The sequence below is a fragment of the Strix aluco genome, chromosome 10 (assembly GCF_031877795.1).
Source record: "Strix aluco isolate bStrAlu1 chromosome 10, bStrAlu1.hap1, whole genome shotgun sequence".
Lineage (NCBI taxonomy): Eukaryota > Metazoa > Chordata > Aves > Strigiformes > Strigidae > Strix > Strix aluco.
Genome location: NC_133940.1, coordinates 16,854,705 through 16,880,238, shown reverse-complemented (window position 1 = coordinate 16,880,238; position 25,534 = coordinate 16,854,705). Strand labels below are relative to the sequence as shown.

Below are 25,534 nucleotides of genomic sequence, written 5' to 3'. Positions count from 1 at the left end.
GTCCTCCACCAACATGGGGCTTCACTGTAATTGTAGTAAGTTTCAAGAGCATTCACAAGTGTTGGGCCAGCAAGTGATTAGTGGCAAATGGCTACAAAAACGCTCTCTGCTTCCTCACCAGCCTCTTCTGATGTATTACTCAACAGGCAGTGAACTCAAGGTCCATGACCGCCTCCTTCCTTCTTCAAAGCAGATAGCATTTGCTGATCAGGGCAGTGTTTAGGGAGGACATCTGGTGCAGCAACACCAGTTTCTACTTGGTGACAAAGATGGGCAATAGGCAATGCACAGAGAAAACGAGAACTTGGCAGCCTCCACAAAGGTCCAAGAGCCTGCAAAGGGTGTTCCTGTGCAACGGCTGCACATTTTGGAGGAAGCTGCAAGCCTGGCTGCGGCCTTTCAAAATGGCGTTGTGGGGAAGGAAGCAAGTCGGCTGGTGGCAACCGGTGCCTGCTGGATCAGGAGATGCCGAGATCCCTCAGGCAGCAGGCAGGGGCAGAGCCGGCTCCCAAATGAACAGGAGGTGTCTAGTTTAAAAGGGAGCCTGCAGGTAATCCAGACCCTCCTGGAGAAAGATGCTGTGGAGATCTGAGAGCTGGGCCTGGGATGGGATGTGCCATGGTGTGGGCATCTGAGTGCTAGCAGAACGTGGTGAGGGACTGCAATGCCCTGGAGGGCAGGAGCCAGGTGTCACCTCGCACTCATCAGTGAGCACGTCTGAGCGCCCCAGGGTTTGGATTGTGACATGGAAGCTGGTGCTGGTGATCCCACGGGGGACAGGAGGGCCACCAGTGAGTGGACATCCCATTCAGGACTCTGCCTGGTGCTCCTGGCACCAGGACAGCAGCTCCAGCTGTCAAGCGACAGCCAAGTCCTTGGGGGACCTGGGGAGCCTTTACTGAGAGGAAAGCTACACTGTTAACAGCAGCAGCAGTGAGACAAGTCCTAGATGAGGCCTCATCCCAGTGCCATGACCTGGCGTGCGTCTTGGTGGGCGAGCCTGGAGCAAAGACAGGGGCTGCACATGTTTCCCTTCTTGTTGGGTGTGGGAGCAGAGATGGTCCTTCAGTAAACCTCATGCTGGCAGTCACCCTCCTCTGCACTGCGGGCAGACCCCCGCAGAAGAGCCATGGGATGGCCTCCTGGGGCTCTGCACCACGTCCTCAGCTCAGCTTCTCCCCCACTGTGGCCAAGGCTGCAGCGGGACTGGGCAGAGCTGGGGCAGCACGGCTCTGCCTGGGGAACGTGCTGTTGCACCCCAATCATCACCATGTCATGGACCAGGAGCCCGGCTGCGGTCACCGAGGTGCTCGTGGGTGTGTTAATGTGCAAGGAGGTGCCAGTTTTGGGTGTTAATACTCACGTCTTGCTGGTTGCCATAGATTGGTAAGGTTCTCTGGGGTCTGTAACCTGCCACGTATAACACGTAGTAGCAGATGCTAAGCTGTGTGTCTGTCCTGTCAGGTCTGTGAGCTCCTCAACACCAGAGCTCTGCAGGGGACCCCTCAGACCCATCGTGGATGCAGAGGGCAGCCACCTGCCTGGCCCAGCCTGCCCCTGCCTGACTGCTCTGGAGACGTGGTCATTGAGAAGATGCTGAGATGGAGCAGTTGAGAGATCTTCATGGAGAGCCAAGGTGAAAACCATCCACTGACCCTCATCAACCAGCACCCAGGCAGCAAATTGCCCTTTCAGGTTTCATCTGCCAGAACAACTGACGCCTCGTTAAGTGTCCTGGTTACTGATAGATGAGAGTGGGGAAAGCACAGGGACAGAGGAGATAGATTGAGCAATGATCGATCCCCTGCCAAGGCACAAACACTGTCAGGCGTGGGAAGTGCTGTTCCTTCCCATGTAACCCTGCCCTCTCTCTCCACACAATGTTTCTGGCTCTCATTTCTTTTGGCAGAAAATTCATTTTCTCATCACCCCTCTCCTCCCCTCGGTCGTGTTCAGCTGCAGCAGCTCCTCTCCATCACTTCTCCACTTCTCCTCCCACCAGCAGGCAGAGAAGGTTTCCCCCACCCGCTCTACGAGACATGGTGGAGATGCTGCTTCAAAATCCGTTGTCTTGAAGGAAGAGAAGGGAGCCCAGGCTGCCACCGGTCATGCTGCAAGAAGGAAACAAGGAAGGTAAATGCCAGCACTTCATTCCAGCTGGGAAGAGAGTAACTTTGCTGCTGAAAATGGGGAAGGAATTGCAGCTCCTTGAGACTAGAAGGGGCAGCTGAGCTGAGCTATTCCCAGGAGATTTCCTTAAATAAGCCCTAACCCTAGAAATAAGCAGGGGAGGTCATTGCAGAGAGGAAGTGTCGTGTTAATGCTCCCAGTGAAAGGCATTTTATTTCTGTTTTCAAGTCAGTAAGATTCCTTCTATGGCATCTCCCTCTGAAGAAGGATTTGTGGTACTCTGGCTTTTGTCCCCACTCCGTATTGGCATTTTCCTCCTTGCTGGGAGTGCCAATGCCCGCCCAGGCTGGAGCGAGCTCTCCTGCCAACGCCTGCCCGCCCTGCTGCCGTGCGGGGCTCTGCAGGGCATCACCCGTCTCGGGGCAGGGACACCCACGCAGCGCTGAAGTTGTCGGTGATGGTCCCCATCTAGCTTGCTCCCATAAGCTTGTGCAAGAAGTAAGGTCAGGTTTTTCAGGGTTAACAGTTGAAATGAGTTTATCAGAAAGCTAGTGATGGTGGCATTTTATAGGGCTATTCTCGTGACAATTACTGTAGGGACAGATAAGCAGCTGCTTGTCCCGACTTCTTCCTGCTTTCCCTCTTCTGCTCCTTCTCCTAATCAGGTTTCCTCCTCCTTGCCTCAAGGCAGCCGCATCCTCCGTGACTCTGACTCGATCCCTCCCCTGTGAATGTGGGCTCTGCCCGGAGCTGTGAGCTTCACCTGCAGAAAGGTAATTTCCTTCAGTGTGTCCGTCTCAGGGACGTGTCTGTCCATCCCCAGCATCTGCTGGCAGCAGAGCTGGTCCCATCCTGCCAGGAGGCTCCTGCTCAGGCATTGCTTCTGCTCGTCCCTCGTTTCTGGTGTGGCAGAAACACATTGCTGGCAAGTGGAGATGTTCTTGCCTGTCAAAGCCAACATTTTATTTGTGTCCCCTTCTCCCACCCAGGCTATGCTGGGGGAGCTTGGGTCCCAGGATCTCTGTTTGCAAAGCTTGGTAAGACCAGTTATTTTACTTTAAGACTGACCTCTTACATGCAGCCCCATTGAGACAGTAAATAAAATAGGTTCCTAAAGGGCTGCTTCTTCCTTCTGCAGAATTTTTTTTTTTCCTGCAGGGTGAAAGTTATAAAAAGCCATGTATTGCATTCAAGGCTGATTGCTGAGCTTGTACTGGGAGGGAGCACACGGAGGGACAGAAAGCTGAGGGGCAGCCAAAGCAAGCTGTGGAGCCTAAAGAACAGCTCCTGATGTTGTTTAATAATTTGATAATGAAAAAGCCCCTTTTCAAGCAGGACATGAATGCCTCCATGGGCTGTGCCTCACCTAAAATTTAACCGGGTATTGTGGCTCTCTGGCCCCTTTGCTAATGCATCTTCTGAGCTCCAAACTCTGGGCAGGGGTCAGTGCTACATCTGTCTGCCTGCAGAATAAGGATTGCAACAGCTTTTCCTTGGTGATTTACCCCTGAATCCAGTATATGAGACAGTCGTGGTCACCTGGGCACCCCAGTTTTAATCGTCCCGAAGTGTTGAGCTGTGCTAGGTGGCTTGGCTATGCTGCATCTCATGTTTGTCACCATGCCCATGCTGAGGCACATATTTTTTGTATTAAGCATCAAATGTTTCAAGAATATTTTTGCTTTTAGCTGAATTCCCTTTTTGGTGTGCCCTTCTAGGGAGTTTATGACAACTCATTTATTTTTTTAAAAAATTTATGTAACTTTCTAAATATCTTTAGAAACTGAAAACCTGGCCTAAAGAAACATTGCCCCAGACAACGGCCCTCCCCAGGCACAGGGGATGGAGCTGTGCAGCTGGTGCTGTGCTGAGGCTGATACCAGAGCCTGCGCAGGCTGCCTTGTCACACTCCAGGGTGTTCTCACCCTTATCACCGGCTCTAGGAGATTTCCAGGCATTTATATTTTTCATTACTGCCTTAAAGCTGTCTTTGGGAAGGCTCGTTTCATAGCCTGTACTCTGACCCCATCTTTTCTATGCGCATGCTGACAACCTTGGTCCTTTCTTCTGTTTACTGCTGCTTTTTGCTCTTTGGAGCATGGCTGGGCTCACTGGGTGCTGGGGAGGTGTTTCAAGGTGTGGGGTGTGTCAGGCTGCAGGCACCCACGTCAGTGCATGGTGAGGAGATGGGAGCCAGCGCAGGTCCCTGCGTGGCCTCTCCGGGAGGCTGCAAGCAACCGGGAGATGTGGGAGAGGGGATGGGGTGTTCAGCATTCGGCTGTGATCTGTGCAGGGCTGTGGGCTGCAGTCCAGGCTGGCTGGGGGTAAAGACATTGGTGAAGCTTTCACAGTGCTGGTTGGTGCTGGAAGTGTCCAATTTACAAGAGATGAAGCTCAGTGTTAAGTATTAAATTAAGAAATAAACCAATTTAAAATGGGGGGAAGAGGCAGAAAAGAAGAGCTTGTGAATAAAAGGGGGCCGTAGGTCTTTAGTGGGATGTGTGCTGCTTTTTAGGTTTTAGAAATTTTTTATGACTTAAAAAAAAAAAACAAAACCCCAAAGCTTTTTTCACCCACCCTGGACAGAAGCTACACCCACCTTTCTGTAGAGGGGGAAGCATCCATCTAGCCTCTCCCCACCCGATGCAACTGTAGGAGGAGAGAGGGAGCAGCAGCCTCACATCCCCACGTGGAACAGCCACCCTAAACCAGCCATGCAAGGCTCTCTCAGGAGGTCACACCTCCTCAGTTACTACTCATACCTCAGATCCAGCATGTGGTGGGATGTGGGTGAAGGAGAGGAGGGGTGTATGTCTGCACAGCATCCTCCAAAGACGGTCTGAGGCTGGTATCTTGTCCCAAGCCCTTTCCACACAGAGCCCATGGTTTCACTTGCATTGAGCCGCAGTCAGGGGCTGGCCAGGAGCAGTGTTCATCTGATTCGTAAGAAGATGGGCTGCTGGGACCTCTTAACATCATGTCAAAAGTTTCAGGCCCCCTTACTTGGTGGAGATTGTTGGAGGGCAGGGGCGAAGCAAGGCAGGTGTCTGGGAGAAGCTGAGAAATGCTCAGGCTGCCACAGCAGCCAGGAGGAGCTTTTCGTGAGGTGCCACTTTTTAGGGGGAACCAAAGGGCAAAGAAAGTCCAAGTCTGGATGTATCCAGAGTTGATTCCAATGTAGCTGCCAATACCTGCAGCTGAGGTTTAGGTCTATGGGCACAACATGGGACACACTGGGATGGAGCCCCTGACTCTGTGTGTGTGTTGTTTGCTGAGCAGCTCCCAGGTGGGAAGAGAAGTGTGTTAGATACGGTGTTGGACCAAGCAGGGTGAAGTGCTGCTTACTGCAGTTTCCCTCGCAGGAGTTTCTGTTGTGCTTTGGAACACATGGTGCCTTCTAGGTTTGGTAAGGAGATGGTGGGACTTGCCTCTGTCCTGACTTTGCTCACAGGAAGCATGGTCTTGAGGCTGATGCCAGCCAGGAGCTATTTTTGCATTGTGAAGAGTGACCAAGTTCCAGCATCAGGACCACAGTCCCTCCTCTGGCTAGCCAGGATGTGCCCCGTCTTGTGTACGTTAGCCTGATGCTGTTGGGCTTCATGTGAAAACAGATGGCAGCTAGAATTGGCCAGGGAGCTCTGAGTTCCCTCATGTACTCCCTGATGCCTCCAAGGTCTTTTCTTGGAAGGTCAAAGTGAGATGATGTGGCTGGGGCACCTACAGATCAGCTGGCTCTTTGGAGAGGTGAAAGGGGGCCAAGTGTCTCCTGCACTTGCATAGACACCCTGCGGCATTTCCAACAGCTTCTCTCCTGAAGCAGGTGTCTCTATGTTGTGCTCCTGACTCTTATTTATATACATATATATATATGTTTTTCAGAGGACCTTTATCTCAGCTCTTCTGCCAGGACAAAGCACCAAAATGCAGCCTGTGCCTCTGCACAGCCTTTCAGAGTTGGAAAGAGCAAGTCTGCAAGAGATTTCTCTCTACCAGCTGCAGGAGAAGCTTCTTGTTGGAGATCTCAGCCTGGCTAAAGGTAGAGGATGGGAGAGGACGACGCCTGCTGAGGGAGGGCTGAGGTCTGAGAGATTATTGCTGCTCATGCCCATGCCTGCACTTCATAACACGGGATGATGTTTATGGAAGAACATTTGTATCACATTTTGGTGCATTTTATTTTTTGTTCCCTGCTTTGGTCTGAGCCTCAAAGGCCTAATCAGCCTTTTGAGGAGGGTTTGTGTGTCCATAGGAGTGTGAGAATATGACCTTGCTTGTTGTCTGCCTCTGATCCCCCTAATCCAAACCAGATGGAATATGACTTGGCAAGGTCTCTCACTGAGACTATCTTAATGCCATTGGGATGGGACAAGCTTTGCTTTTTGGAATGATGTCCAGCACAGAGTCCTGATGCTGGGATGGGGCTTGTGAAAGGCTAGAGATGTGCTACTGAAATTAATGGGCAGATAAATACAGAAGCTCCACAGGGCCTGAACTCCTCTGTCCTGGCCTACAGAGACATACAGGCACTGTCTGGGCTCCCATAGCTCTGCATCCCCTGACATCTACACATCTAACCAAGCACGCACAGTGAGTTGGGGATCAGCTGACTCCTTCCCAAATTTACTCGTTACTCAAGAGTGGACAGACCACCTTGAAGTGCCTCCTCTGCCCTGGGCCATATTTTGACATCCCAGTAGGACAGGAGATGCCTACAGCTCACCAGCCCTGGGGTTGCATGGTACCAGCAGTATGGGTGCAAAGGGAGCTCGGGGGTCCCCAGCCCCACTGCCTGCTCGCAGCAGGGCTGTCACCAGCCCAGGGCAGCTGGGGCTGGCACCTCCCAGGGATGGAGCCCCCCACATCTCTGGAGACCTGTCCCAGGGAAGGAGCATTTCCTAATGCTCAACTTCATACTGGACAGCAAGTACTTACTCAGGATGACATCCAAGTTTCATATCCTGTCTTAATTAATATTTGGAAGATTTTATGCAGTGAAATGCCTTCAAGAAGAGTAAAAGAGAGAAAAGTCCCTTCTCATTCCCAGAACTTCCAGTTGCCCCAGGGCTGCAGCACCAGCCATCACAGACTGCCTTTAAGTCCCTGGGGGACTCCAGCCACAAATATCCTGGTTCTTTTTTTTTATTATTTTGAGCTGACCCCATTTTCAGTGATACCCTGCAGCAGTAGCTTCTTTAGGGAACAGTTCAGTGGAAAAAAAAATAATTTCCTTCCTTGCTGTTAAGTGTGCTGCACTTTGTCTGATGGGCTCCTCTCTTCCTGCGGGATAAGTGCAGGGGACTGCAAAGTCCTGATCTCATCCTTGTGTGTATTTTCAACATCACACTCATGCTCACATGGTTTTTGAAGGAAGCAGCTGCTGCTGGGGAATCCCTCCTTCCTTTTGTCCATCTTTGTGTACTTTAGATTTCTACCACCTAATTGTTCTTTTCGCAGTTAGTTGACTGGAAGTCAATGTGAGATGCCGAGGATTAGCTATGAAACTATTGCACTTGCAATATCATTTTCCTATCCCAGCGTTTTAAAGGGAAGTTCATAATGTTTGGCAATGCCTGAATTTGGGCTGCACTGTCTCTATTTGGGTCCATCCACCTGTCTGTACTTGCTCCCCAGAATCTACCCACACGAAATTCCTGCCATCACACAGGCAGGATGTTATTATTTCCCTCAAGGAAAAGGTGTTCATCACCTCTTTTAATCCTCGTATCTCCAGATACTAGACGATGAGGATCACAGGGTGTGCATCCCCTTGTGAACCATCCTTTAGGGCAGGCTTCAGCTTTGATACCTTCTGGGCTGCTCTTTTCATTTCAAGAGTCCTTACCTCATTCAATCCCAACAAACTTCTGCAGCATCTCAGACCTTACAGCAAACAGCCTCCTTCAGGATGACCTTCCTGAGCTACAGACCAAACACGTCATGGGCACTACATCTCATTTTTGCCAAGTCTGCAGGAACAAGTCTGTGGTTTGAGCAGGAGATAACCAGGAAAGATGAAGTCTTTGAAGGATGCACAGCATCAAGCTTGCTGTAATGCATCTCAGTGAAAAGAAGTTGTCCTCATCTCCTAGGTTTGTCATGGATTATATACTTTACTCTGCCATGGAGATACTGACTCAGGCTTTCTGGGCAGGGGGATCCTGGTAGCTTCTTTACTCTCTGCTGCCTCATGGTTTGTTTCCCTTAGGAACATCTGCACAGCTTAGAAGTGGAGAGTTATGCTGATGCTCCACCTCAGCACATTGAGTCACCCCTCCTCATTCTATGCTGAAACAGTGGACTTTTGCTGGCCTTTTGTTTCCTTAGCTGGGTGGTTTTTGTCTCCAGGTTCTTCATCTGGTCATTTGAACAAAACAATGCATATGGTGCTGCAGAATAATTAATGTAGGCTACTCTTTTACGCACATGTTGTTCATACCAACTTTCATAACTTTCTTCTAAATCTTACAAAATAACCCAAACAATTATATAAATTATTATAGATAATCCCTCAGGAAAAAGGAGCACAAGCCAGAATAGGGTGACGTGTTCTGGAAGGCTTTAGGGTGGGCGGTGAATGAGTTTTCAGTTCACTGCTCCTGACTGCTGTCCCTGGGTGTGCAACGTGGGGAGGACTTAAGAGCGGGGCTTGCCTCTCTAGGACCAGTATGTGGTATGTGTTTTGTCTAACTTCATTTGTCTATGCTCTGTAAAACATTCACAAAAGCTTTTCTGGGGCCATATTCCTTTTTCCAGTGTCAAGACTAGACCTCTGAGAATGAATTAGAGTAGATGTCTGAGTCATTAAGTAATTGGTAGGACATCATCGTTAATACAGAGTCATGTATAACATGGACACAGAATTTAAAGGTGGGTGTCCAGAACAGTTTTAAGCTACAGCCTTTGGACAGCTAAAGTTTTTCTTTTCTCCTCATAGTTGGACCTAAAGGCAGTAAATCCATCCGCCAGAAACTGGAGAGCTTTTCAAAGGAGAAGAAAGGTGAGCAGCCTTCCTTTTACCTAGGTTTTGGTCCCTGCTCTCAAATGGAATTGGTGATTTTTGGCTCAAATTCAGCAAGGTACTTTGTCCCATGTTATTTTGCTGTTCTCCAGAGTGGGGTGTAACAATACATACACAAGCATGAGAGAGTCTGGGAGGGATGCATATGTGTGTGGATGAAATATGTGTGTGTGTGAACATGCATTTGTACAGATATTTATATTTATATTTATATTTATATTTATATTTATATTTATATTTATATTTATATTTATATTTATATTTATATTTATATTTATATTTATATTTATATTTATATTTATATTTATATTTATATTTATATTTTGCCCCTGGTCTCACTGCTTCAAGTTCTGTTTTATTGTCCCTTGAAAGGTGTCAGTCACAAGCCTGGGGAAAACAGAAGTGTAGAGCAGAGTCAGCTGGGAATGAGCACTTACTAATTTTCTTCACACCAGTACAAAGTTCACTCAAGGAAATTATTGAGCAGCAGTCTGATATTTTACTAAATGGATCTGTGGCTTGTACTCCAGTTGCAAAACCTCTTGGCCTAGGGTAGTGTGGAGGCTGGAAATAAGGAGGAAATAAGGAGGGCTCTCCTTGCATCTGCAAGGAGGTATGGAGGGGGGAAAGTTATTTGGGGAAAATGCCATTAATACCAATACTATTCTTGAACAGACATAGCTGATGCAAACCCTGTAGAAAACTGGAGGTTATAATTTGGTAAGAATCTCTTGTATAAAACATTTCTCGTGATCTATGAAGTCTCCACTTCATGGACACTATGGCATCTTCATGAAGCAGAAAGTTCAGGAGAAATTGGGACAGGCTGCAACAAGCATGTTGATGGAGGCCAGTTTTCCTGCTGTCTTCCCAGATTCCCTGTGTCTTCTTCCTCTTCCTCCAGCACTCCATCTCCCATGCTGTGCCCTCCCCACTCAGCTCCCTGGTTGCCCTTCACACTGAGTCCTACCACACAATGCCTCAGAGCTTTCCAGGGGCATCATCTTCCCTTTGGGTTTGCCCAGGGTCCTTGGGCATGCTCCTTCCACCCACCGCAGGCACTCCAGGCTCCTGGGGAGCTGGAGGAGGAGCAGGGAGCAGGAGGGGGCAGAGTGTGCAAGCGCACTGATAGTTACAGGCTAACGTCCTGGATTCAAGCCACAGATCTTGTCATGTATTGAATTGGTTTTATACGTTGTTCTCTTCACTCTGCTGCTGATGGTTACCTTTACAGTATCCTGGTATTCCCTTCTGTTGGTTAATTATTTTATCTAGGCATGCACATGTGCCCCTGGCAGTTGGCCTATGCTAGTGCAGCTCCCTCTCATTTTTACCTGCTAGTGATACTTTTCCATTTCTCCCATGTTTTTCCCTAGACTGCTCTCCTCAGACTTTTGGGATCCCACTCTTCCAAGTTATTGCCAATGACCGTGCCTACAAGCAACTGCAGGAAGAGGTGAAGAAGAGCCGCCGGCTCTGCCTGGAGGTGGAAGCGACAGTGACGAGATTTCGGGCTGAGAGGCAGAGGAGGTCCCCAGTGGGCAGGAGCTGTGGCCTGGTACCCTGTGGGGTCTTCCCAGAGGAGCCACTTTCCCCAGCTTTTCTCAACAACAGCTCCCGGAGCCAGCGAAGGGTATGATTGCAAAAATGTGCTGCACTGTGATGGTGCTGCAGGTTGGGGGAGGCTCTCACTTCAGCAATAAATATGGTTTCCCAGGGTCTTTTTTTAAAGAATGTGAGTCATTTATGCTGCATGCTGGGTTGGTCCCAGTCTGCCCTCAGGGAAACGGAATGCCCCTACTTCCCCCAAGAGATGGACTGTGAGGCGTGGGACACTCTTTACTAGCTCAGCTCTTACAGAGCCAAGGTTACCAGAAGGACATGGCCAGGCAGCCAAAGGCAGATAGGGTTAAGAGATTCATCCTCAGTGGTGTGGATTTTTCTGCTCCTCTGTTGCATCACATCTTGGAGACTGGGCTTCGCGCTTGAGAAATTCCCACCAGAAGTTGTGTCCGTTGATGGTGGGTCGTGTTGGCTCCCTGGCCATGCAGCAGGGAGAGACCAACCCCTCGCCGCTGTGGGGACATCAGCTGTGCCGCTGAGCTGGTCTGCTTGCACTGTGGGCTACCCTTACGCCAAAGGGCAAGACGATGGTGTTGCTGGTCAGCCTTGGCCACCTTCTTGGCTTTAGTCTTGTTTCCTGTGAGGGGAGGTGGGTATTAGGCTGGGTTTGGTTTGCCTCATCTTTCTGGAGTAGAAATCCACACTCGCCTCTTGCTAAGTGCCTGTAACCCCTGGTGTAAAGCAGCTCCAATGCAAGTAACTAAATCCAGTATATTGTGTAGTCAAAGGTGCAAGATTTGGGGATGTTTCCTCTTTCCCCACGTCTGCGTGTGGTGTCAGGTCTGCCTCAGCAGGAAGACTGTGTTTAGAAACACCTCATGCTAGGAGCAGTGCACATGAACGAATGCATGGGAGATAAAAGGTGTCTCTGTGGTTCTCTTGCAACCCCAGACAGGCTCTGTAGACCTCTGTGTTCATTTGGAGGTGATGCCTCCCTTCCCCACAAACTTCTGAGGTCACAGCAATGACAGTGTACTGGGACACTGTGGGGTAGTTTCTGCCACGCTGCAAATCACCTCTGCTCCATCTCAGGGGGCAATGTCTGTGGACTCCATCACTGACCTGAGTGACAACACTTCCAAGCTGCTGGAGGCCCTGCAGTTGTCACACCCTCATGAGCTGGATCCACGGAGAACCCTGGGCAAGAAAAAGATGTTAAGCCTCAACCCCATCACCTGGCAGGTCCCACGGATTGTGGAGAGATGTTGCAAACACATTGAAACACACGGTAAATATGCATGTCTCTTCAGCCAGGTGGCCCATCTCACAGTAGGTTGGTAAAACCCATCATATGTGGTGGGCTGGGTCAGTCTGGCCTGGCTGTTCCCCAAGACGGGAGGAAGGAGCTGATTCCTGGCGCAGGGCATGCTCCCAAAAAGCCACTCGGGGAGAGTCCTCTGGGCTGGGTGTAGTATCCCAGAAAATCTTATGGCTCCAGATCCTTTCTTTTTAACCCCACTGCCAGGAGTAGGGAAGGACGTGCTGCCTCACATGCAGTGCAGGCGAACCACTTCCATGATGTTGAAGTGCACCAAGGACTAGTTGGGGTGGCAGGGGGCAGTGGGAGTGCAGAGCACTAACCTGTCTGTCTCCCAGGTCTCCAAACGGTGGGCATCTTCCGGGTTGGGAGCTCCAAGAAAAGAGTTCAGCAGGTAAAGTGAGACGTTTACTGCATCCTTTACTGTATGCGTGGGGAATGAATAAAGCAGATATTGACATGGGGAGGCCTAAAATATCACAGGGACATGCTGGATCACAGACAACCTGTAACCTGCGGCTGGGTCCTTCTCCCAGACATGGAGAGCAGGCTTCATCTCTCCAAGCTGCCTTTAGCAGATGAGCCTCCATCCCCTGGATGGCACTTCAGAGCCCACTCAGGGCTCCCTTCACCAGCTAGCAGCTCCTTCTGGCCCCGTGGCCCATCCTCTGGGCAGCAGCAGGCTCTTGGGCTCTGGCGTGCCTGCTTTGGGGGTGCCCTGCATCAGTAGGACATTGGGAGTAGCCAACCCTCCTGTCCTGCCGTTGCAGTAGCTCTGTACAGGGGCAGTTCCTGACAGCATTACTCATGTAAAGAGAAAGAATTGACTGTTGCTTTTATTCTTCTCCTTTCTTCCATCTTTAAGCTGAGGGAAGAGTTTGACCGAGGACTGGATGTTTTCTTGGATGAGCATCAAAGCGTTCATGATGTGGCTGCTCTGCTCAAAGAGTTTCTTCGGGACATGCCGGATTCACTGATTCCCAGAGAGCTCTATGCAGCCTTCCTCAGCACTGCCTGTGAGTACCCAGAATGCAGAGACTCACTCTGCACAGTCCACATTTGGTTTTGTAAGGAAAAAAAGATACCTTTCTTTCTGTGCAATTACCTGGCTGAGCACCACGTCCTAGCACAGTTCAGCATGCTGCAGAGGAGCTCAGCCCAGCAGTTTGTGTGGCCTGCAAGGGTGTCTTGGCAAATTCTCTGCCCAGGTCTCCCTACCCTCCATATTTTGAGTGACTGAGTTTTTAATCAGTCTCCACAGCTTCCAGCATCACTCTTTCTTGGTCTCCTTCACCATCTCTTTACTTCCCTTTTGCCATCCTTCTCTCCAAATCCAAGTCCTTGAATCCCTGCTTCTACATCAAAAATGAGCAGCTACACACCAAAGGGCTTGCTCTCAGGCTGTGCCATGTCAGGGAGCAAGGCAGGGCACATGGAGCGGGGAGCAGAGGTGTGCAGGGTTTTAGGGGGATGTATGAGTCAATCTCTGCCCTCAAGCTCAGGTATGTGAGTGTACAGCACACCTGCACTATAAAGCAGGAGTGTAAAACAACCTGTCCTTGCTGAAGTCATCCTAGAGCAGAGGCATGGCAGGGCTACAGGTGTGTCTTCTAGTTGTGGGCACCTAGCACTGAGTTTCTTCGTCATAAATATATCCTGAGACTGGGGCATGTCTCAGCAGGTGATCTCAGGGAGATCAGGGAAATCTGGGTAGTGGTGGAGATGGAAGGCTGGCTGCAGTGCCCATCTCTTCTAGCTGTGCAATGGGCCTGCATCTCTGCAGGGGCAGGAGAGACCTGGATCAAAGGGGAGAAACAGAAGATAGCATCCCAAGTGAAAAGCAGACCAGTACTGCATCCCAGCTGGAAGTGGCTGTGCTGTCTTTACTTTGGTGTCTTTTATTTATAGTCCGAGATGTGGAATTTACATTTTGTTTGATATGAGCTTCCAAATCAGCTATTTTGCAAATCAACAATAATTTGAGCTGCCAGCTCCTTCAGTGTTTTGTAAGACCCACCTACAGAAAGGCTGTAGAGGGGATCTGGGAAGCTGGTGATGCCCACACCTGACAAGATGGGAGAGTCTGTGATGAAGAAGGAGATCCTGGAGCACAAGGAAAGACTCCAGGAAAGAGTCAGCAAGTTGGATCACTCGTCCTCTTTCTTTTAGGAGATGCAATTGCTTTTGGAGGACGTAGGGCCAGGTGTTTGCTTATGTCCTGCTGTCCAGAATCTGGCAGGGTGATGAACCTGCAGGGTCTGAGCATAGAGCATTTAGGGTGAGATCACTGACCTCAGAAGATGGTCTCCCTGCTTGTAAAGAGTGTGGAGAATGAAGATGCAGGTAAGGAACCACCATTTAAAGCTGGAGAGAAGGCCAGGCCTGACTGCTGCTTCCAAAGCTTTCTTCCTGCCACTGCTGTCATCTTTTTCAAGCTCATTAAGGAACATGTTGAACAGCACGAGCTGCAAACAGCAAACACTGTGAGTTGCTTCTACCATGTATTTCCCATTTGTTAATGAATTATTTGTCCCCCAGAAGATCTTCCTATCTCACAGCTGTTTCACTTACCTCAAAACTTTAAATGAGAGCCTTTGCCCAAAACCTTCTAGAAGTCCAAGGACACCTAGGCAGACCCCCTCACCCATGTTTCTTAACCCACCGGAGAGCTCCAGGAGGGCTGAAGGGCAGGATGTTTCTCTACAGAAGCCATGTTAACCCACTGGCTTTGTGTCTTTGTATTTTAGCAATGGTCACCTCTGGTTTTTCTGTGTCTACAGACAGTTCTCTTCACTGCTTGCATGTGACATGGCCAGGGTGGTGGTGGCCACCGTGGGTGGCAGTGAAGGAGTGACAGGTTGCAAGGTGGCCGCTGACGTGAAGGGAGGCGGCGGCACCCAGCACGCTGCCCTGCGGCACCTTCCCTGGAAGGGTTTGAGTCACTGCCAGTCCTGGCTTTGATCCTTCCCAGGCAATGTCAGATGTTCTCCCTGTGGGTCAGGAGCCTGTAACCTTTGTCCAGATCTGCTAAGCTGCTACTTCTGTTATATTTTCATCTTTCTCTGAATGTGTAGTGACAGTATTTCTTATACAAGTCGCAATCTAAAAGACAGAAGAATAAGTGATGCACCTCTGTCATACAAGGACTTTCAGGGCACAGCGTAAAGCAAATGGTTAGGAACTATCAGATGAATTACTTTCTCTGTGCCTTCTCCAGTGGAAATTGGTGCTACTTTGGCTAAAAGATGGGCTTCACATTTTTATTCTCGGGAGATGAGAAGGTTAATAAAGATTGCCATTGCCATTTGCCCCAAAAAGCTGAGCAGAACTGCAGAATATTCACTGTGCGGAAATCTATCTTGTTTTGGAGTGATGTGTACAGGCTACAGCCATGTCTTCCAGGCGTGGCTGGAGCAAGGTTGGTCTGGACCACTATCCCATTTCCAGGAGCAGCTAGGATCTCTTACTTAGAGGACTGTGTAAAAACAATGCTGTTTTCTCCAATATTCCACCTTCCAGTGATCTCCAAGTAACCTGAGCCTCAACTCTTGTTAACGTTTTACAGCCTTTAGTGGATTTCTGTTCCATCAGCTTGCCCAGCCTCTCTTTAAGCCCATCCAACTGTGTGGTGGACATGACACTCAGCAGGTTGCAGGGCTGCAGTTTAGTTACATGCTCCATTACATGTTCCTGTCATTGCCTGTTTTCTTGTCACTGCTAGGGTGTGTGATCTGAGTGGATCTTCAGCTCACACCAGGTTTGTGATCCTCACACCTGAACCAGAAGATCCCCTATATAAGTGATCTAAGGAGCCTGTCCTTGCAGCCAGCACCAGAGCAGGATATGGGACCGTGCAGTTCCATCCGTGGCTCTTTCCTCACCTGTCATCCATCACACAGGGCTTTGAATACCCCTTTTGCATCATACCCTCCTTTTATTTTTAGACACTCACTCTATCCTTGTCTGGCTGAGCGTTTGCTGTCTCCCTGTCCTCCTCCCTTGCCAGCTCAGCATCACTATCGCTGCAGTGAGGGGACTTTCTTTCCCCTGGCTGACCCTGTTAATAAAAAGGCCAAATGGCCCTGGACTGCATGTGGACTGTAGGGTGAATCCATGAAAATTCACACCACACAGTGTATATTTTTCAAACATTTGGCTCCTGGATAATTTCTTAGCACCCTTCTTTGCCAAAATTGCTTGAGAGCAGTGGGATTAGCGATGTGCTGCCTGGCACTGCCACGGGTAGTTGCTGCAGTCTGTGGTCTGTGCGCTTTTTTTTTTTTTTTTTAATGATTGGATTATGATCCCTCTATTTGAGGAAAGTCTTTGACTATGGAGCTATAAAATACCAAATGCAATCACATCGCAGCCTTTGCTGGGGTCTGCCAGAGCAGTTATCCCTGCATGGACAGGGTGAAGGGTAAGATGCCAGTCTGGCTCCCTCCAGAGCTCGTTACTGTGAATGTAAATGAGGGCTGTCCAGCTGGAAGTGCCTAGCAGGCTGGGAACTGCACTAATTAATGGGCTCTTCTCTGCCTAGCCATGGAGGGCCCAGTGCAGCTGGCCACCCTCCAGCTGCTGCTCTTCCTGCTGCCGCCCTGCCACAGCGACACGCTGCACCGGCTCCTGCGGTTCCTCAGCAAGGTGGCCCGGCACGCTGAGAGCTCCTGGGGCCCCGATGGCCAGGAGGTAAGGCTGGCCCGAGTGGGTCCACTGTATGAAGAAGGGGTTGCTCAAACTTCGTTGGTTGTTGGTTGAAACCAAGCAGAGCTTCTTGAAAGCCCAGGTGAAACCAAACTGTTGATAAATCTCCCTGTCCATGGCAGGTCTGGGTTGCTCTCAGTCCAGCTAAGTGATTTTCTGGGTTGCGGTAACCCCAGAGAAACCTTATTGTGTGTCTATAGGCAGCACAAGGGGCATTTTTTGTGAACTAATTCTGGTTTTCCACCTCTATCTTTCATGAAGGACTTACGATCGTGCATTGAGGTTGATTTTGGTTTCTCTGGACCATTTGAGCTCCAAGTCTCTCTGTGATTTGAAGAGACTGACTTTGTCCCATATTGTAAGATGATATAGAAATATTGATTGTTACCTTTTGATAGGGGTTGTGAAAGTGAGGTAGATGGGAATGGAGGCCCTGATGCAAGGAGCGGGTGAGCATGGGCGCCAGCACCATAAACCTTTTATGCTGGCCTAGCTTGGAAAATTCCACCAGCTTGGAAAGGACTAAACTGGACCCAGATCAACACCCTGGCCTCACTCAACAGATTGTGTTCCTGCCTTGGAGTGGGTGAGGCTATCCTGGGACATCTCATGCCAATGCATCTATAATCTGCAGTTTCCTTTTTTGGTTGCTTGCTAGATTCCTGGGAATAAAATGACAGTTTCAAACTTGGCCACGATCTTTGGTCCCAACATCCTTCAGAAAGAGAAGCCTGGGGAGAAAGATGCTGGTGCCATGAACTTTGAAGATAGCAGTGCCATCATACTGGTGCTCCAGAGGTTGATTGAGCACTACCAGACCTTGTTCATGGTAGGTGAGGCTTTCTCAGGGCAGCTTTTCTAGACCTTTTGTTCCCCTCTGAACCCTTCTAGTGGCAGCAGAAGGAAGGATGGATTTACAGCCACATTTAGCAACAGGTAACTCAAGTCATCTCATGAAAATGTGTTTTATTCCTCATGGCAGGTGTAAATATTAATTTGGGATGGTTTGTTACTGGCATTGTAAAGGCAGAGCTCAGGGTCGTGCCATGGACAGGTCCTGTCTTTTCTGTTGCTTTTCACGCCAGTGATGTCTGACCAAGGTTGTTTGGGGTGGGAAACAACTGGCCAAGACCCACTGCAGAAGTGGTACAAATTCTCCCCTAAAGTCCCAGTAAGGGGGGAAAACAGAGGAAGAAATGGGAGACTCTAGAAGAAGGAAGGAGCTGGAAGGTGATAGCTTGGGGTGGAGGTGCCACAGCCTCAGGCAAATGTGGGGAGGGTGTCTATAGTGGGGAGAGCTAGTGAGGGTAGTGAAGGACGGGGTCGCTTCAGTTCTACTCTTCAGTGGATGATTTGGACCATCAGTGTGAGACAGGGACTGCTTATCCCGTCCTAGGGGATGCATCAACCTGGAGTTCCCAAAAGCATCTTTTAGAGTCACATAAAGGTTTGTAGACCATCCAGATCAGGGCTCACTTCAAAGCTAGATCAGGGCTGTGTCCAGCTGGGGTTTACTTCATTTCCAAGGATGGAGAGCTCTTACCTCTCTGGGTCCTGTCCAGACCTGTAGGTGGGTGCTATGCAGTCACAGAGCTGCTCCCCTGGGGGACAACCCAGTGGAGGCTGTGCAGCTGTTTTGAAACCCTCTCAGAAACCCCCTGAATCATCAAGAGCATACACTGAGCAGTCCTCCTGGCCCTGATTTTAGGAGAGGACCCGGGAAATTCCTGAGAAATACCAGAAATGTCTATTTCCTACAGGTCTATGGGAATGTGACATTTCAGATCGCTAAAAAGCCCTGTCAGGTGTGCAGGGAGCCAAAGGGCTGGGGTTAGTGTGGGGAAAGCAGGGGCTGAGATCCTGCTCAGACCCTGGGAGGTGTGTGGGACATGACACCAACACAGTGGGTCTGTATTGACCTGGAGTACTTTTGCTGTCCTTGGCTGCCTCTGCTTGTTTTCCTCCAGAGAGGAGGAGATGCCATGAGCAAGAGTGTCTGTATATCCCTTCCAGGTCTCTCCAGAAATGCAACTTGACATCCTAAGGAGGCTATTTCAGACAGATCCCGATGTCATCGACTACCTTTTGCGCAGGAAGTTCAACACCATGCTGTAAGTCCTGGTGAGGCATGGTGCTGCTGGAGGGCACCTCACTGCATGGGGACAAAGCTTTCCTGCAGCAACACTCACCACGCTGCTGGCAAGTGACTGACAAATCCTGCTGATCTTCCTGCCCAGCTTTGCTATTCCTTCCACCACTTTCAGTCATGAACTCCCCAGCTAAAATCCTTCACTTTCTGTGCTAACGCCTAACAGCTGAAACATCCCAGTTTTTCTGTCCCCTGGAGCTCCCTATTCTCCTTTTTAACTCCCCAGCCCATGCCATGCTCTTTCCTTTACCCAGATCTGCCCTGCAGCAGAACTCCTCTACCGCACACACCTTTCTGTGTGCGAACCTACACAGCTCTTGTCCTGCTGCACCCCAGATCCCTCTGCTGCTCCAACCTCTCAGGCCCGTACACTGATGCCTGCTCCATTTTCAGCTCCATCACTAGCCTCCTCCAAATTTTCTTCACCTTTGGTCGTGTCTGCATTTCTGTGCATTTTTTTCCTGTCCTGTATGCATCTGTGTGTGCATGTGTCTGTGAGTCTGACTGCCAGCTATGTCTGTACATCTGCTTTTTGGCTGCAAGACAGGATAGTCCCACAGAGTCTCAGAATCTGAGCTCATGCCCTTCATTGTGATTAAAGAAGGTGGGGTAAAAGGGCCTTGCATTCCATGATTTGGGCCCACACCCACGGCACATAACACAGGAGGTACTTTGCTCCCCTGTGATCTGAAGCAGGGCATGCTCGACAGCCTTCAAGTCTCCTTATAGAGCTGGTGACTCCTTCAGCAAACATGGGCTGTCCTGTGCGAAATGGTTTCTCCCAACCACAGACCTTACAAGTCATCTCTGCTACTGTTCCTTGTCTGTCTTCACGTTCCTTTTGGAACCGTCCAAAGAGACGGCAAGTCTTTGGGATCACTGCTAGAGGCTGTTCAGGTGTGGAGTTGGCAATAGAAGCAGTGTGGAAATAACGTATCTTTTTTTTTTTTTTTTTTACTTTCTTAGGAGGACAGAGAGTGAGGATTCAACAGAGGAGCATGGTCCATCCCCTCGGCCTGGTCAGACCCACACCCTGGAGAGCAGCTCCTTCTCATCAGAGTTGTACAGCAGCATCTCATTCCTAAACCTGGACTTTGGCATCTAGCAAGCCTGGCCCAGGCCCTATGCACTGCCTTCTGTGGACAAAACTGGGCAACCCTTTCCCCAGCAAAAATAAGTCTTCTATCCCGCTTCAGAGGAGTGGAGCAGTGAAAGGAGCATGACTGTCTGTGGGAGCATCTTTGCTGCCAGCAGACATGCCAGATTGTTGTGGTGTAGGCAGACCCACAGCAGCAGAGGCGTTTGCAGGTTGCCACAGCAGGGCTTTCCACATGTGGGTTTGTTGCTAGATGACAACCAAGCAACCCGTGTGCTTGTGCAGTGGCTGTGTGTGCATGGTTGTGTAGGCAGTGGTGTGCAAAGGGGAGTGTGTTCTGGGAGCAAGCCCGAGAGGCACCGGCGTGCTTTCAGGCCTGAAGTGCTGCAGTGCCCTCAGCACAGCGCTGCCTCTGCCATCTGCCACTTCGCGGGAGTTTGAGGCAGGAGATTTCTGTCCCCAGAGCTGTGCAAGAGCTGGCGGCTCAGGGTTAGCAGCACACTGGGTGACAGTGCAGGTGGGGACTTGCAGGGTGACTTCTGGCGTCCCTGCCCAGGGAGGACAACCTCTCCCCTCCCAATGACCACCAGCCCTGTGCGCTGGAACAGCGAACTGGTGCAGACTGGGGAGTGGCGGGCAGGTGTCTGACAGCTCGTGCCATGCTCAGCGGATGGGGCAGCCCTGTCCTCATGGCACTGACCCTGGGGAACTGCTGCTTTGCCCTAATTGCAGATGTGTCCCCAAAGGACCCTGGGTTCCTGTGGGGCCTGTGATGGGTGCAGCAAAGAGGAGGAATGGGGTGAGGAAAACACACTGGGCTTGGTCCTTGGTTGGTGGAAAAATGCCCAGGACAGTGTGGATGCAGCCTTCTCCTGTGTCCTCACAGGAATGGCTCCATCATGTGGACCTCACTTGATGTACCCCAGGGGAGACCTAGCTCCACGGCACAGTAGGCAATGAAGGGACTGGGACAGGCTGAGCTCAGGCCATGCACCAGTGTCTGCCCTTTGCTCCTACTGCCAGCTCTAAAGGAGAAGGTGACAGTAGTTCCTACAGGAGATATGGTGCATCCTACCCTTCTTCAACAAGCCTTGTGATTTGGCTTTGAATGTGAGGCCTTGGTGTTCCAGTCTAGCTCTGAACATTGCTGAGGTGTCAGCGAGTTTTGTGGAGCAGTGGCTGAAGGGCTCACTTGTTGATCTGTATCCATCTGCCTTAGGATCTCCTAAGGATGCTCTGATTCCCCTGCCATGGACAGAGGGGCATCCTAGCCCAGGGAACCAGCTCCTGCAGCCCACAGGGGCCTCTTGAAAAGAAACATCTTTGTACCAAACCGAGCTAAAGAAGCTGGATGTGAGTGTACAGAGTGAGGGTTCAGGAGAAGCCACCATCAAGGCAGGCAGGGCTCAGCCATGGCCCCATGTGTCAGGACTTGCCTTTCAGCAGCCGTGTTCCTCAGGGCCTCCTCCTCAGACTGGTCTGAGGTGAGCTGGGCTGGTTTGCCAAACACCACACTGAGATGTGGGGAAATGCTTAGCACCTCAGTGCGGGTGCATGCTCCAACAGCACTGGTGTCTTGCTCTGTTTGTGGGCAGGGAGCCCATGGCTTGGCCCGTGTGCCTCAACTGCCATAACAGTGTCATGGTTTTGGCTACACCTTGTAGCATCAAGAGGATTATTAACGAATGCACGAGCCTTTCTGTACCTCTAGCCTGAGAGAGAGGTATTCCACCATAGCCTCAACATCAGCCAGATGGCCAGTGGATGGTACTTGTCTGATGGTACTGCACCTCCTCAGCTGCACTGCTCAGGGTTGAGCTTTTAGTTTGTAAAGGTCCCTTCCCTGTGGATGGGTTCTGTCAGGCTGGGTGGAGAAGTAGTTCCCGGAGAAGAGCAGGCTGAGAGAGAAGTGTGTGCTGAGAGATAGCTGGTGAAAGCCTCCCAAGAACTGATAAGCTCTGGAGATGAGCAGTGCTGTTGAGTCTGCAGGAGTGTATAAACTCAGCATACTATAAGTCTGCTGAAGGTTTCTGAGGTCACCAGCACACTTGAGCATCAACTGTATAACCAACACAATATCCAAGAGACAGTGGCTGCTCTGTGCGGACAGACCACAGGATTATACCTGCTGCAAGAGCAGACCTTCTGGGGACCTTCCAAATTTCTTCCTAGAAGCCTCTGGCAATGTCAGCATGACTCTCCACTTCTCAGTCAACAGCCAGTGTTGGTCCCATGTGGTGTGAGTGACTAGTTATCTCCTTTTAGTCGTTAACAGCTTGAATCCGTTAACAGTAATGCACTAACAAAGACAAGCTGTTCCAGTAACTATTGGCTGTGACATGATGGTGGATCTCTCTGTCCCTGCTGATGGGGAGCAGTGGGAAGGGGGCAGATCCTCAGGTTGGAAGGAGTTGTTACAAATATTCACCAAGAATTTTGAATCTAAGAAAAAGCAGGTGGTCTTTATATCTGCTGTTGGACAAAAGGGCACTCAAATCTTTCTGCCAACCTGAAACCTGGACTGGAAATCAGCTTTTTTGTCATCATGGGGGAATGAAGTGTTGGAGCCCTAGGTGTGTGGGAAATGGACAGTTAAGGCTCAGTAGTGGGTGATGGGCCATCCTGGGGAGACCTCCCTGCAATGGTATTGTATATTGGATTCCTTGGGGGCCAAAGAGGAACATATTCTAATGGAAGAGGAAAGGAAAAGGCACAGTTCTGCAGTAGTGGTGATATGAAGTCCGGAAACTCATAATGTGTGAGTGGGGAACAGACAAGCAGGATGACACACCACTGCTGGCAGTGCTGGAGACAGCACTAAGCCCGCTGCCTGTCTGCGGTGATGGCAAGACTGACAGCCACAGACTGTGGGTGGAGGTGGCACAAACCTTCTGCATCCCTCACCTTCAGTTCATCTTGAGAACATCACAAGCACTTTGCTGCCCAGACATTTCAGCAGCTGCAGCCATTGGTCTGCTGGTAAGTGAGGAAGCCAGAAGCATCAAGGCTGACATTAAGATCTCAAGCAGAGTGCAAAACCAGCAAAGTGCTTCATGCCTTGTCACAGCGGGAGCTCAACCTGATGCCACTGCTTGGAGGTGTGTCTTTGACTTGTTACTACCAAGAGCAACAAATCTGGCACTGAGGTCAATGGTGAGAAGTCCACACAGCCTCCATCACATGTTTTCGATCAAATTTTTCAGTGTCAAAAAAGAGTAACCCAAGCAGAGCGAACATTCCCCCATTCCCCATCACCTCAACATGGCACACAGAGAGCAGCTGTGGCATAAATTGATGCCACCAACATCACTTTGGCTTCTCTCCCTTGATTCCTCTGAGCCTTAATTTTTTCTTTCACTGCTTTTGCCATATACCTCTCCCTAAGAACTAAGTGCAGAGAAATTATAGTGGATAACATATGAACTCTTAACGCATTTACAGCACTTGGGGAATACACACTGCAGAGCTACACCACATTTGAGAATGTGAGAGACATGGCTGCTTGGTCAACAGGTTTACACAGACTGTAGCATTGAGCTGTCTTTGTATGTTGCCCCCTTGGAAGCCACACAAGGATTTAAAAGGTGAATGAAAGGTTTGTGGTCACCACTGGGCATTACAGCAGGCACGTACAAGAGCATCAAGTCATCTCTGTGAAGGCTTTCTGACAGATGGGCTGGCTGCCCTCAGGTTTTACACTCTATTTTACATGGCTCCCCCTGGGTGGTGGGAAGAAGTGCAAGGCATTTGCAGAGCCAGTTTCAGAACCACTACACAGGACATGGAAACACCACCCAGCTTATGATAACCTGAATGGGCTGGGGATGCTGAAATACTAGTCAACTATTTGCTTTGCTTTGCAAGAAAAGTCCTTTTGAAGTTTACTTTCCTAATGCCATAATGGTGGGCAGAAGAGGGCACTGGGGCTCACTGGGAAGCATGCTGTCTTTCTCTGTTTACTGCAGAAAATATAAAAATCCCTGTAGGGTTTTTCTACCACCACATCACAAGACTTGAAAACTGTTCAGTACCGGCTGTCGCTGCTGATGGGGCTATTGCTAAAAAACTCCACCTGAGGGCAGCCCAGCACCGACCGTCACCTGGGAATCGCTGCCTCTCAGCACTACACACTTTTTTCTCTCTCAAACGCACACCGGCTGTTGCTACCTGGCATGCACAAGTCTTTCCTTACAACTTATTTTATTTCAGCTTCACAAAAACCCCGCTTTACCAGTTGCAAAGCACTGTCATTCATGAAGCATTAGCATCGCCCTGGACCTGCTCTGAAAAAGCCGGCTAGCTTCTGTTATGCTTCAGACTTAGTTCTTGTCGGGTTCTTTCCCCCTCCTCCCCAAGCTGAATCTGCAAGCCTCTGTGATTTCATCTTTTCAAACAATCTGAAAGTTTCTGTCGTGATGTTTCTAGGCCCCCAGTGCTGGCACGGGGGGTTGGTTGCTGTTGGGGGTGGTTGCTGGCTGGTTGTTAAGCACCAACACCACCAAAAACATGTCGACCCACTTAGCACTGGAGGGGGTTTTGCAGCTAGAGTCAAGCTTAGAAGTCTTAAGAAGGGTGCTACAGGGAGTATCTTGCAGCAGTAGGATCAGTTACTCAGATTCATGAGTTAGTGAGTGATTTTATAGTCAACAGCAAAGAAAGCAAGATCCTTTTTCTTCCTTTTTTTTTTTTCTTTTAACCCATGTGTTGCCCTTATACTACTGATCAGGTTACACACACATGTAAACATATTAAATGGCATCATGTAACACTTTATCAACTCAAGTTTCCATGGTAAACTGAAAGAACATAAATGACCTAAAATTAATTCCTCCAACTTTAAGCAAAGCATTGCTTTATTTGTATTTTTGAGACCAGAGAAACTGCCTGAGACATTAAATCCAGAGAGGAAAGGGATGACACTCACCTGGCAGATAATATTGCCCCGGTCTCTTGAAGCAGCACTGGGTGCCACAGGATCTGTACTTGATTTTGTTTGACCTAAGTAGTCAGTGAGAGTTCGCCCCAGCTGAAAGGAACTGTCAAATGAAGGAGCAGCGAGGGCAGCACGAGTCAACTGGGAGCATGTTTTTAGCCTTTGGAGGGAGAGCAAGAGAGCAGAAGCACTCCAAAGCTGGCTGAACATCCCTCACCACCCAGAGTGAGAGGAGCTGCCCAGGGCTCCCAGCCTTTGCTGAGCTGTGTCAGTCACCATGGAAAATCCCAGACCAGGGCACAGCAAACCAGAGCTGGGTCACTCTCCCTGTGGTGGGTGAGCCTGCTCTGGAGGTGTTTCCCAATGACATCTCAGCTGCTGACGTGCAGTGTCTGCTAAATACAGGTTCTGCATCGCAAGGGACAAAATCATGTCCTGCACCACCCCGTGCTGGGAAAACCAAGGGACACTGCCAAATGCTGCTGGCATTGGTCGATTGGTATGATTACCCAGAACATGAAAAAAATAGAGATGAACAATAAAGATATTTTCCATCTGCACTAATGCAGTAATTAGACTCTTCTCCTCTATAATGCCAGGCCTCCTGTACCTACAGGAGCCCA

The 25,534-nt window shown here is 49.8% G+C and overlaps 1 protein-coding gene across 4 annotated transcripts; it reads left to right on the top strand.

Moving 5' to 3' along the window:
- Window positions 1–72: 72 nt before the first annotated feature.
- Window positions 73–25,471, top strand: ARHGAP36 (Rho GTPase activating protein 36). Of its 4 annotated transcripts, none has more exons than XM_074835461.1 (12): window positions 73–1,636; window positions 2,003–2,133; window positions 6,010–6,166; window positions 9,065–9,127; window positions 10,525–10,781; window positions 11,804–11,999; window positions 12,368–12,423; window positions 12,895–13,045; window positions 16,570–16,718; window positions 17,392–17,562; window positions 18,747–18,854; window positions 19,849–19,918. In XM_074835461.1, exons 1-11 carry the CDS (start codon window positions 1,624–1,626, stop codon window positions 18,846–18,848), a joined length of 1,446 nt encoding a protein of 481 aa, XP_074691562.1. In that variant the 5' UTR covers window positions 73–1,623; the 3' UTR covers window positions 18,849–18,854; window positions 19,849–19,918. The 4 variants fall into 4 exon arrangements, with proteins under 4 accessions (XP_074691562.1, XP_074691559.1, XP_074691561.1 ...); XM_074835458.1 differs by having other exon boundaries at window positions 74–1,636; window positions 18,747–18,844; window positions 19,849–25,471; XM_074835460.1 differs by adding an exon at window positions 2,818–2,903 and having other exon boundaries at window positions 78–2,133; window positions 18,747–18,844; window positions 19,849–25,471.
- The last annotated feature ends 63 nt before the right edge of the window (window positions 25,472–25,534 follow it).

Coding starts and splice junctions, on each gene's coding strand:
- ARHGAP36 (XM_074835458.1), top strand. Junction 2,134..6,009: donor GCAAGAAGGAAACAAGGAAG/GTAAATGCCAGC, acceptor TATGTTTTTCAG/AGGACCTTTATCTCAGCTCT. Junction 9,128..10,524: donor CTTTTCAAAGGAGAAGAAAG/GTGAGCAGCCTT, acceptor GTTTTTCCCTAG/ACTGCTCTCCTCAGACTTTT.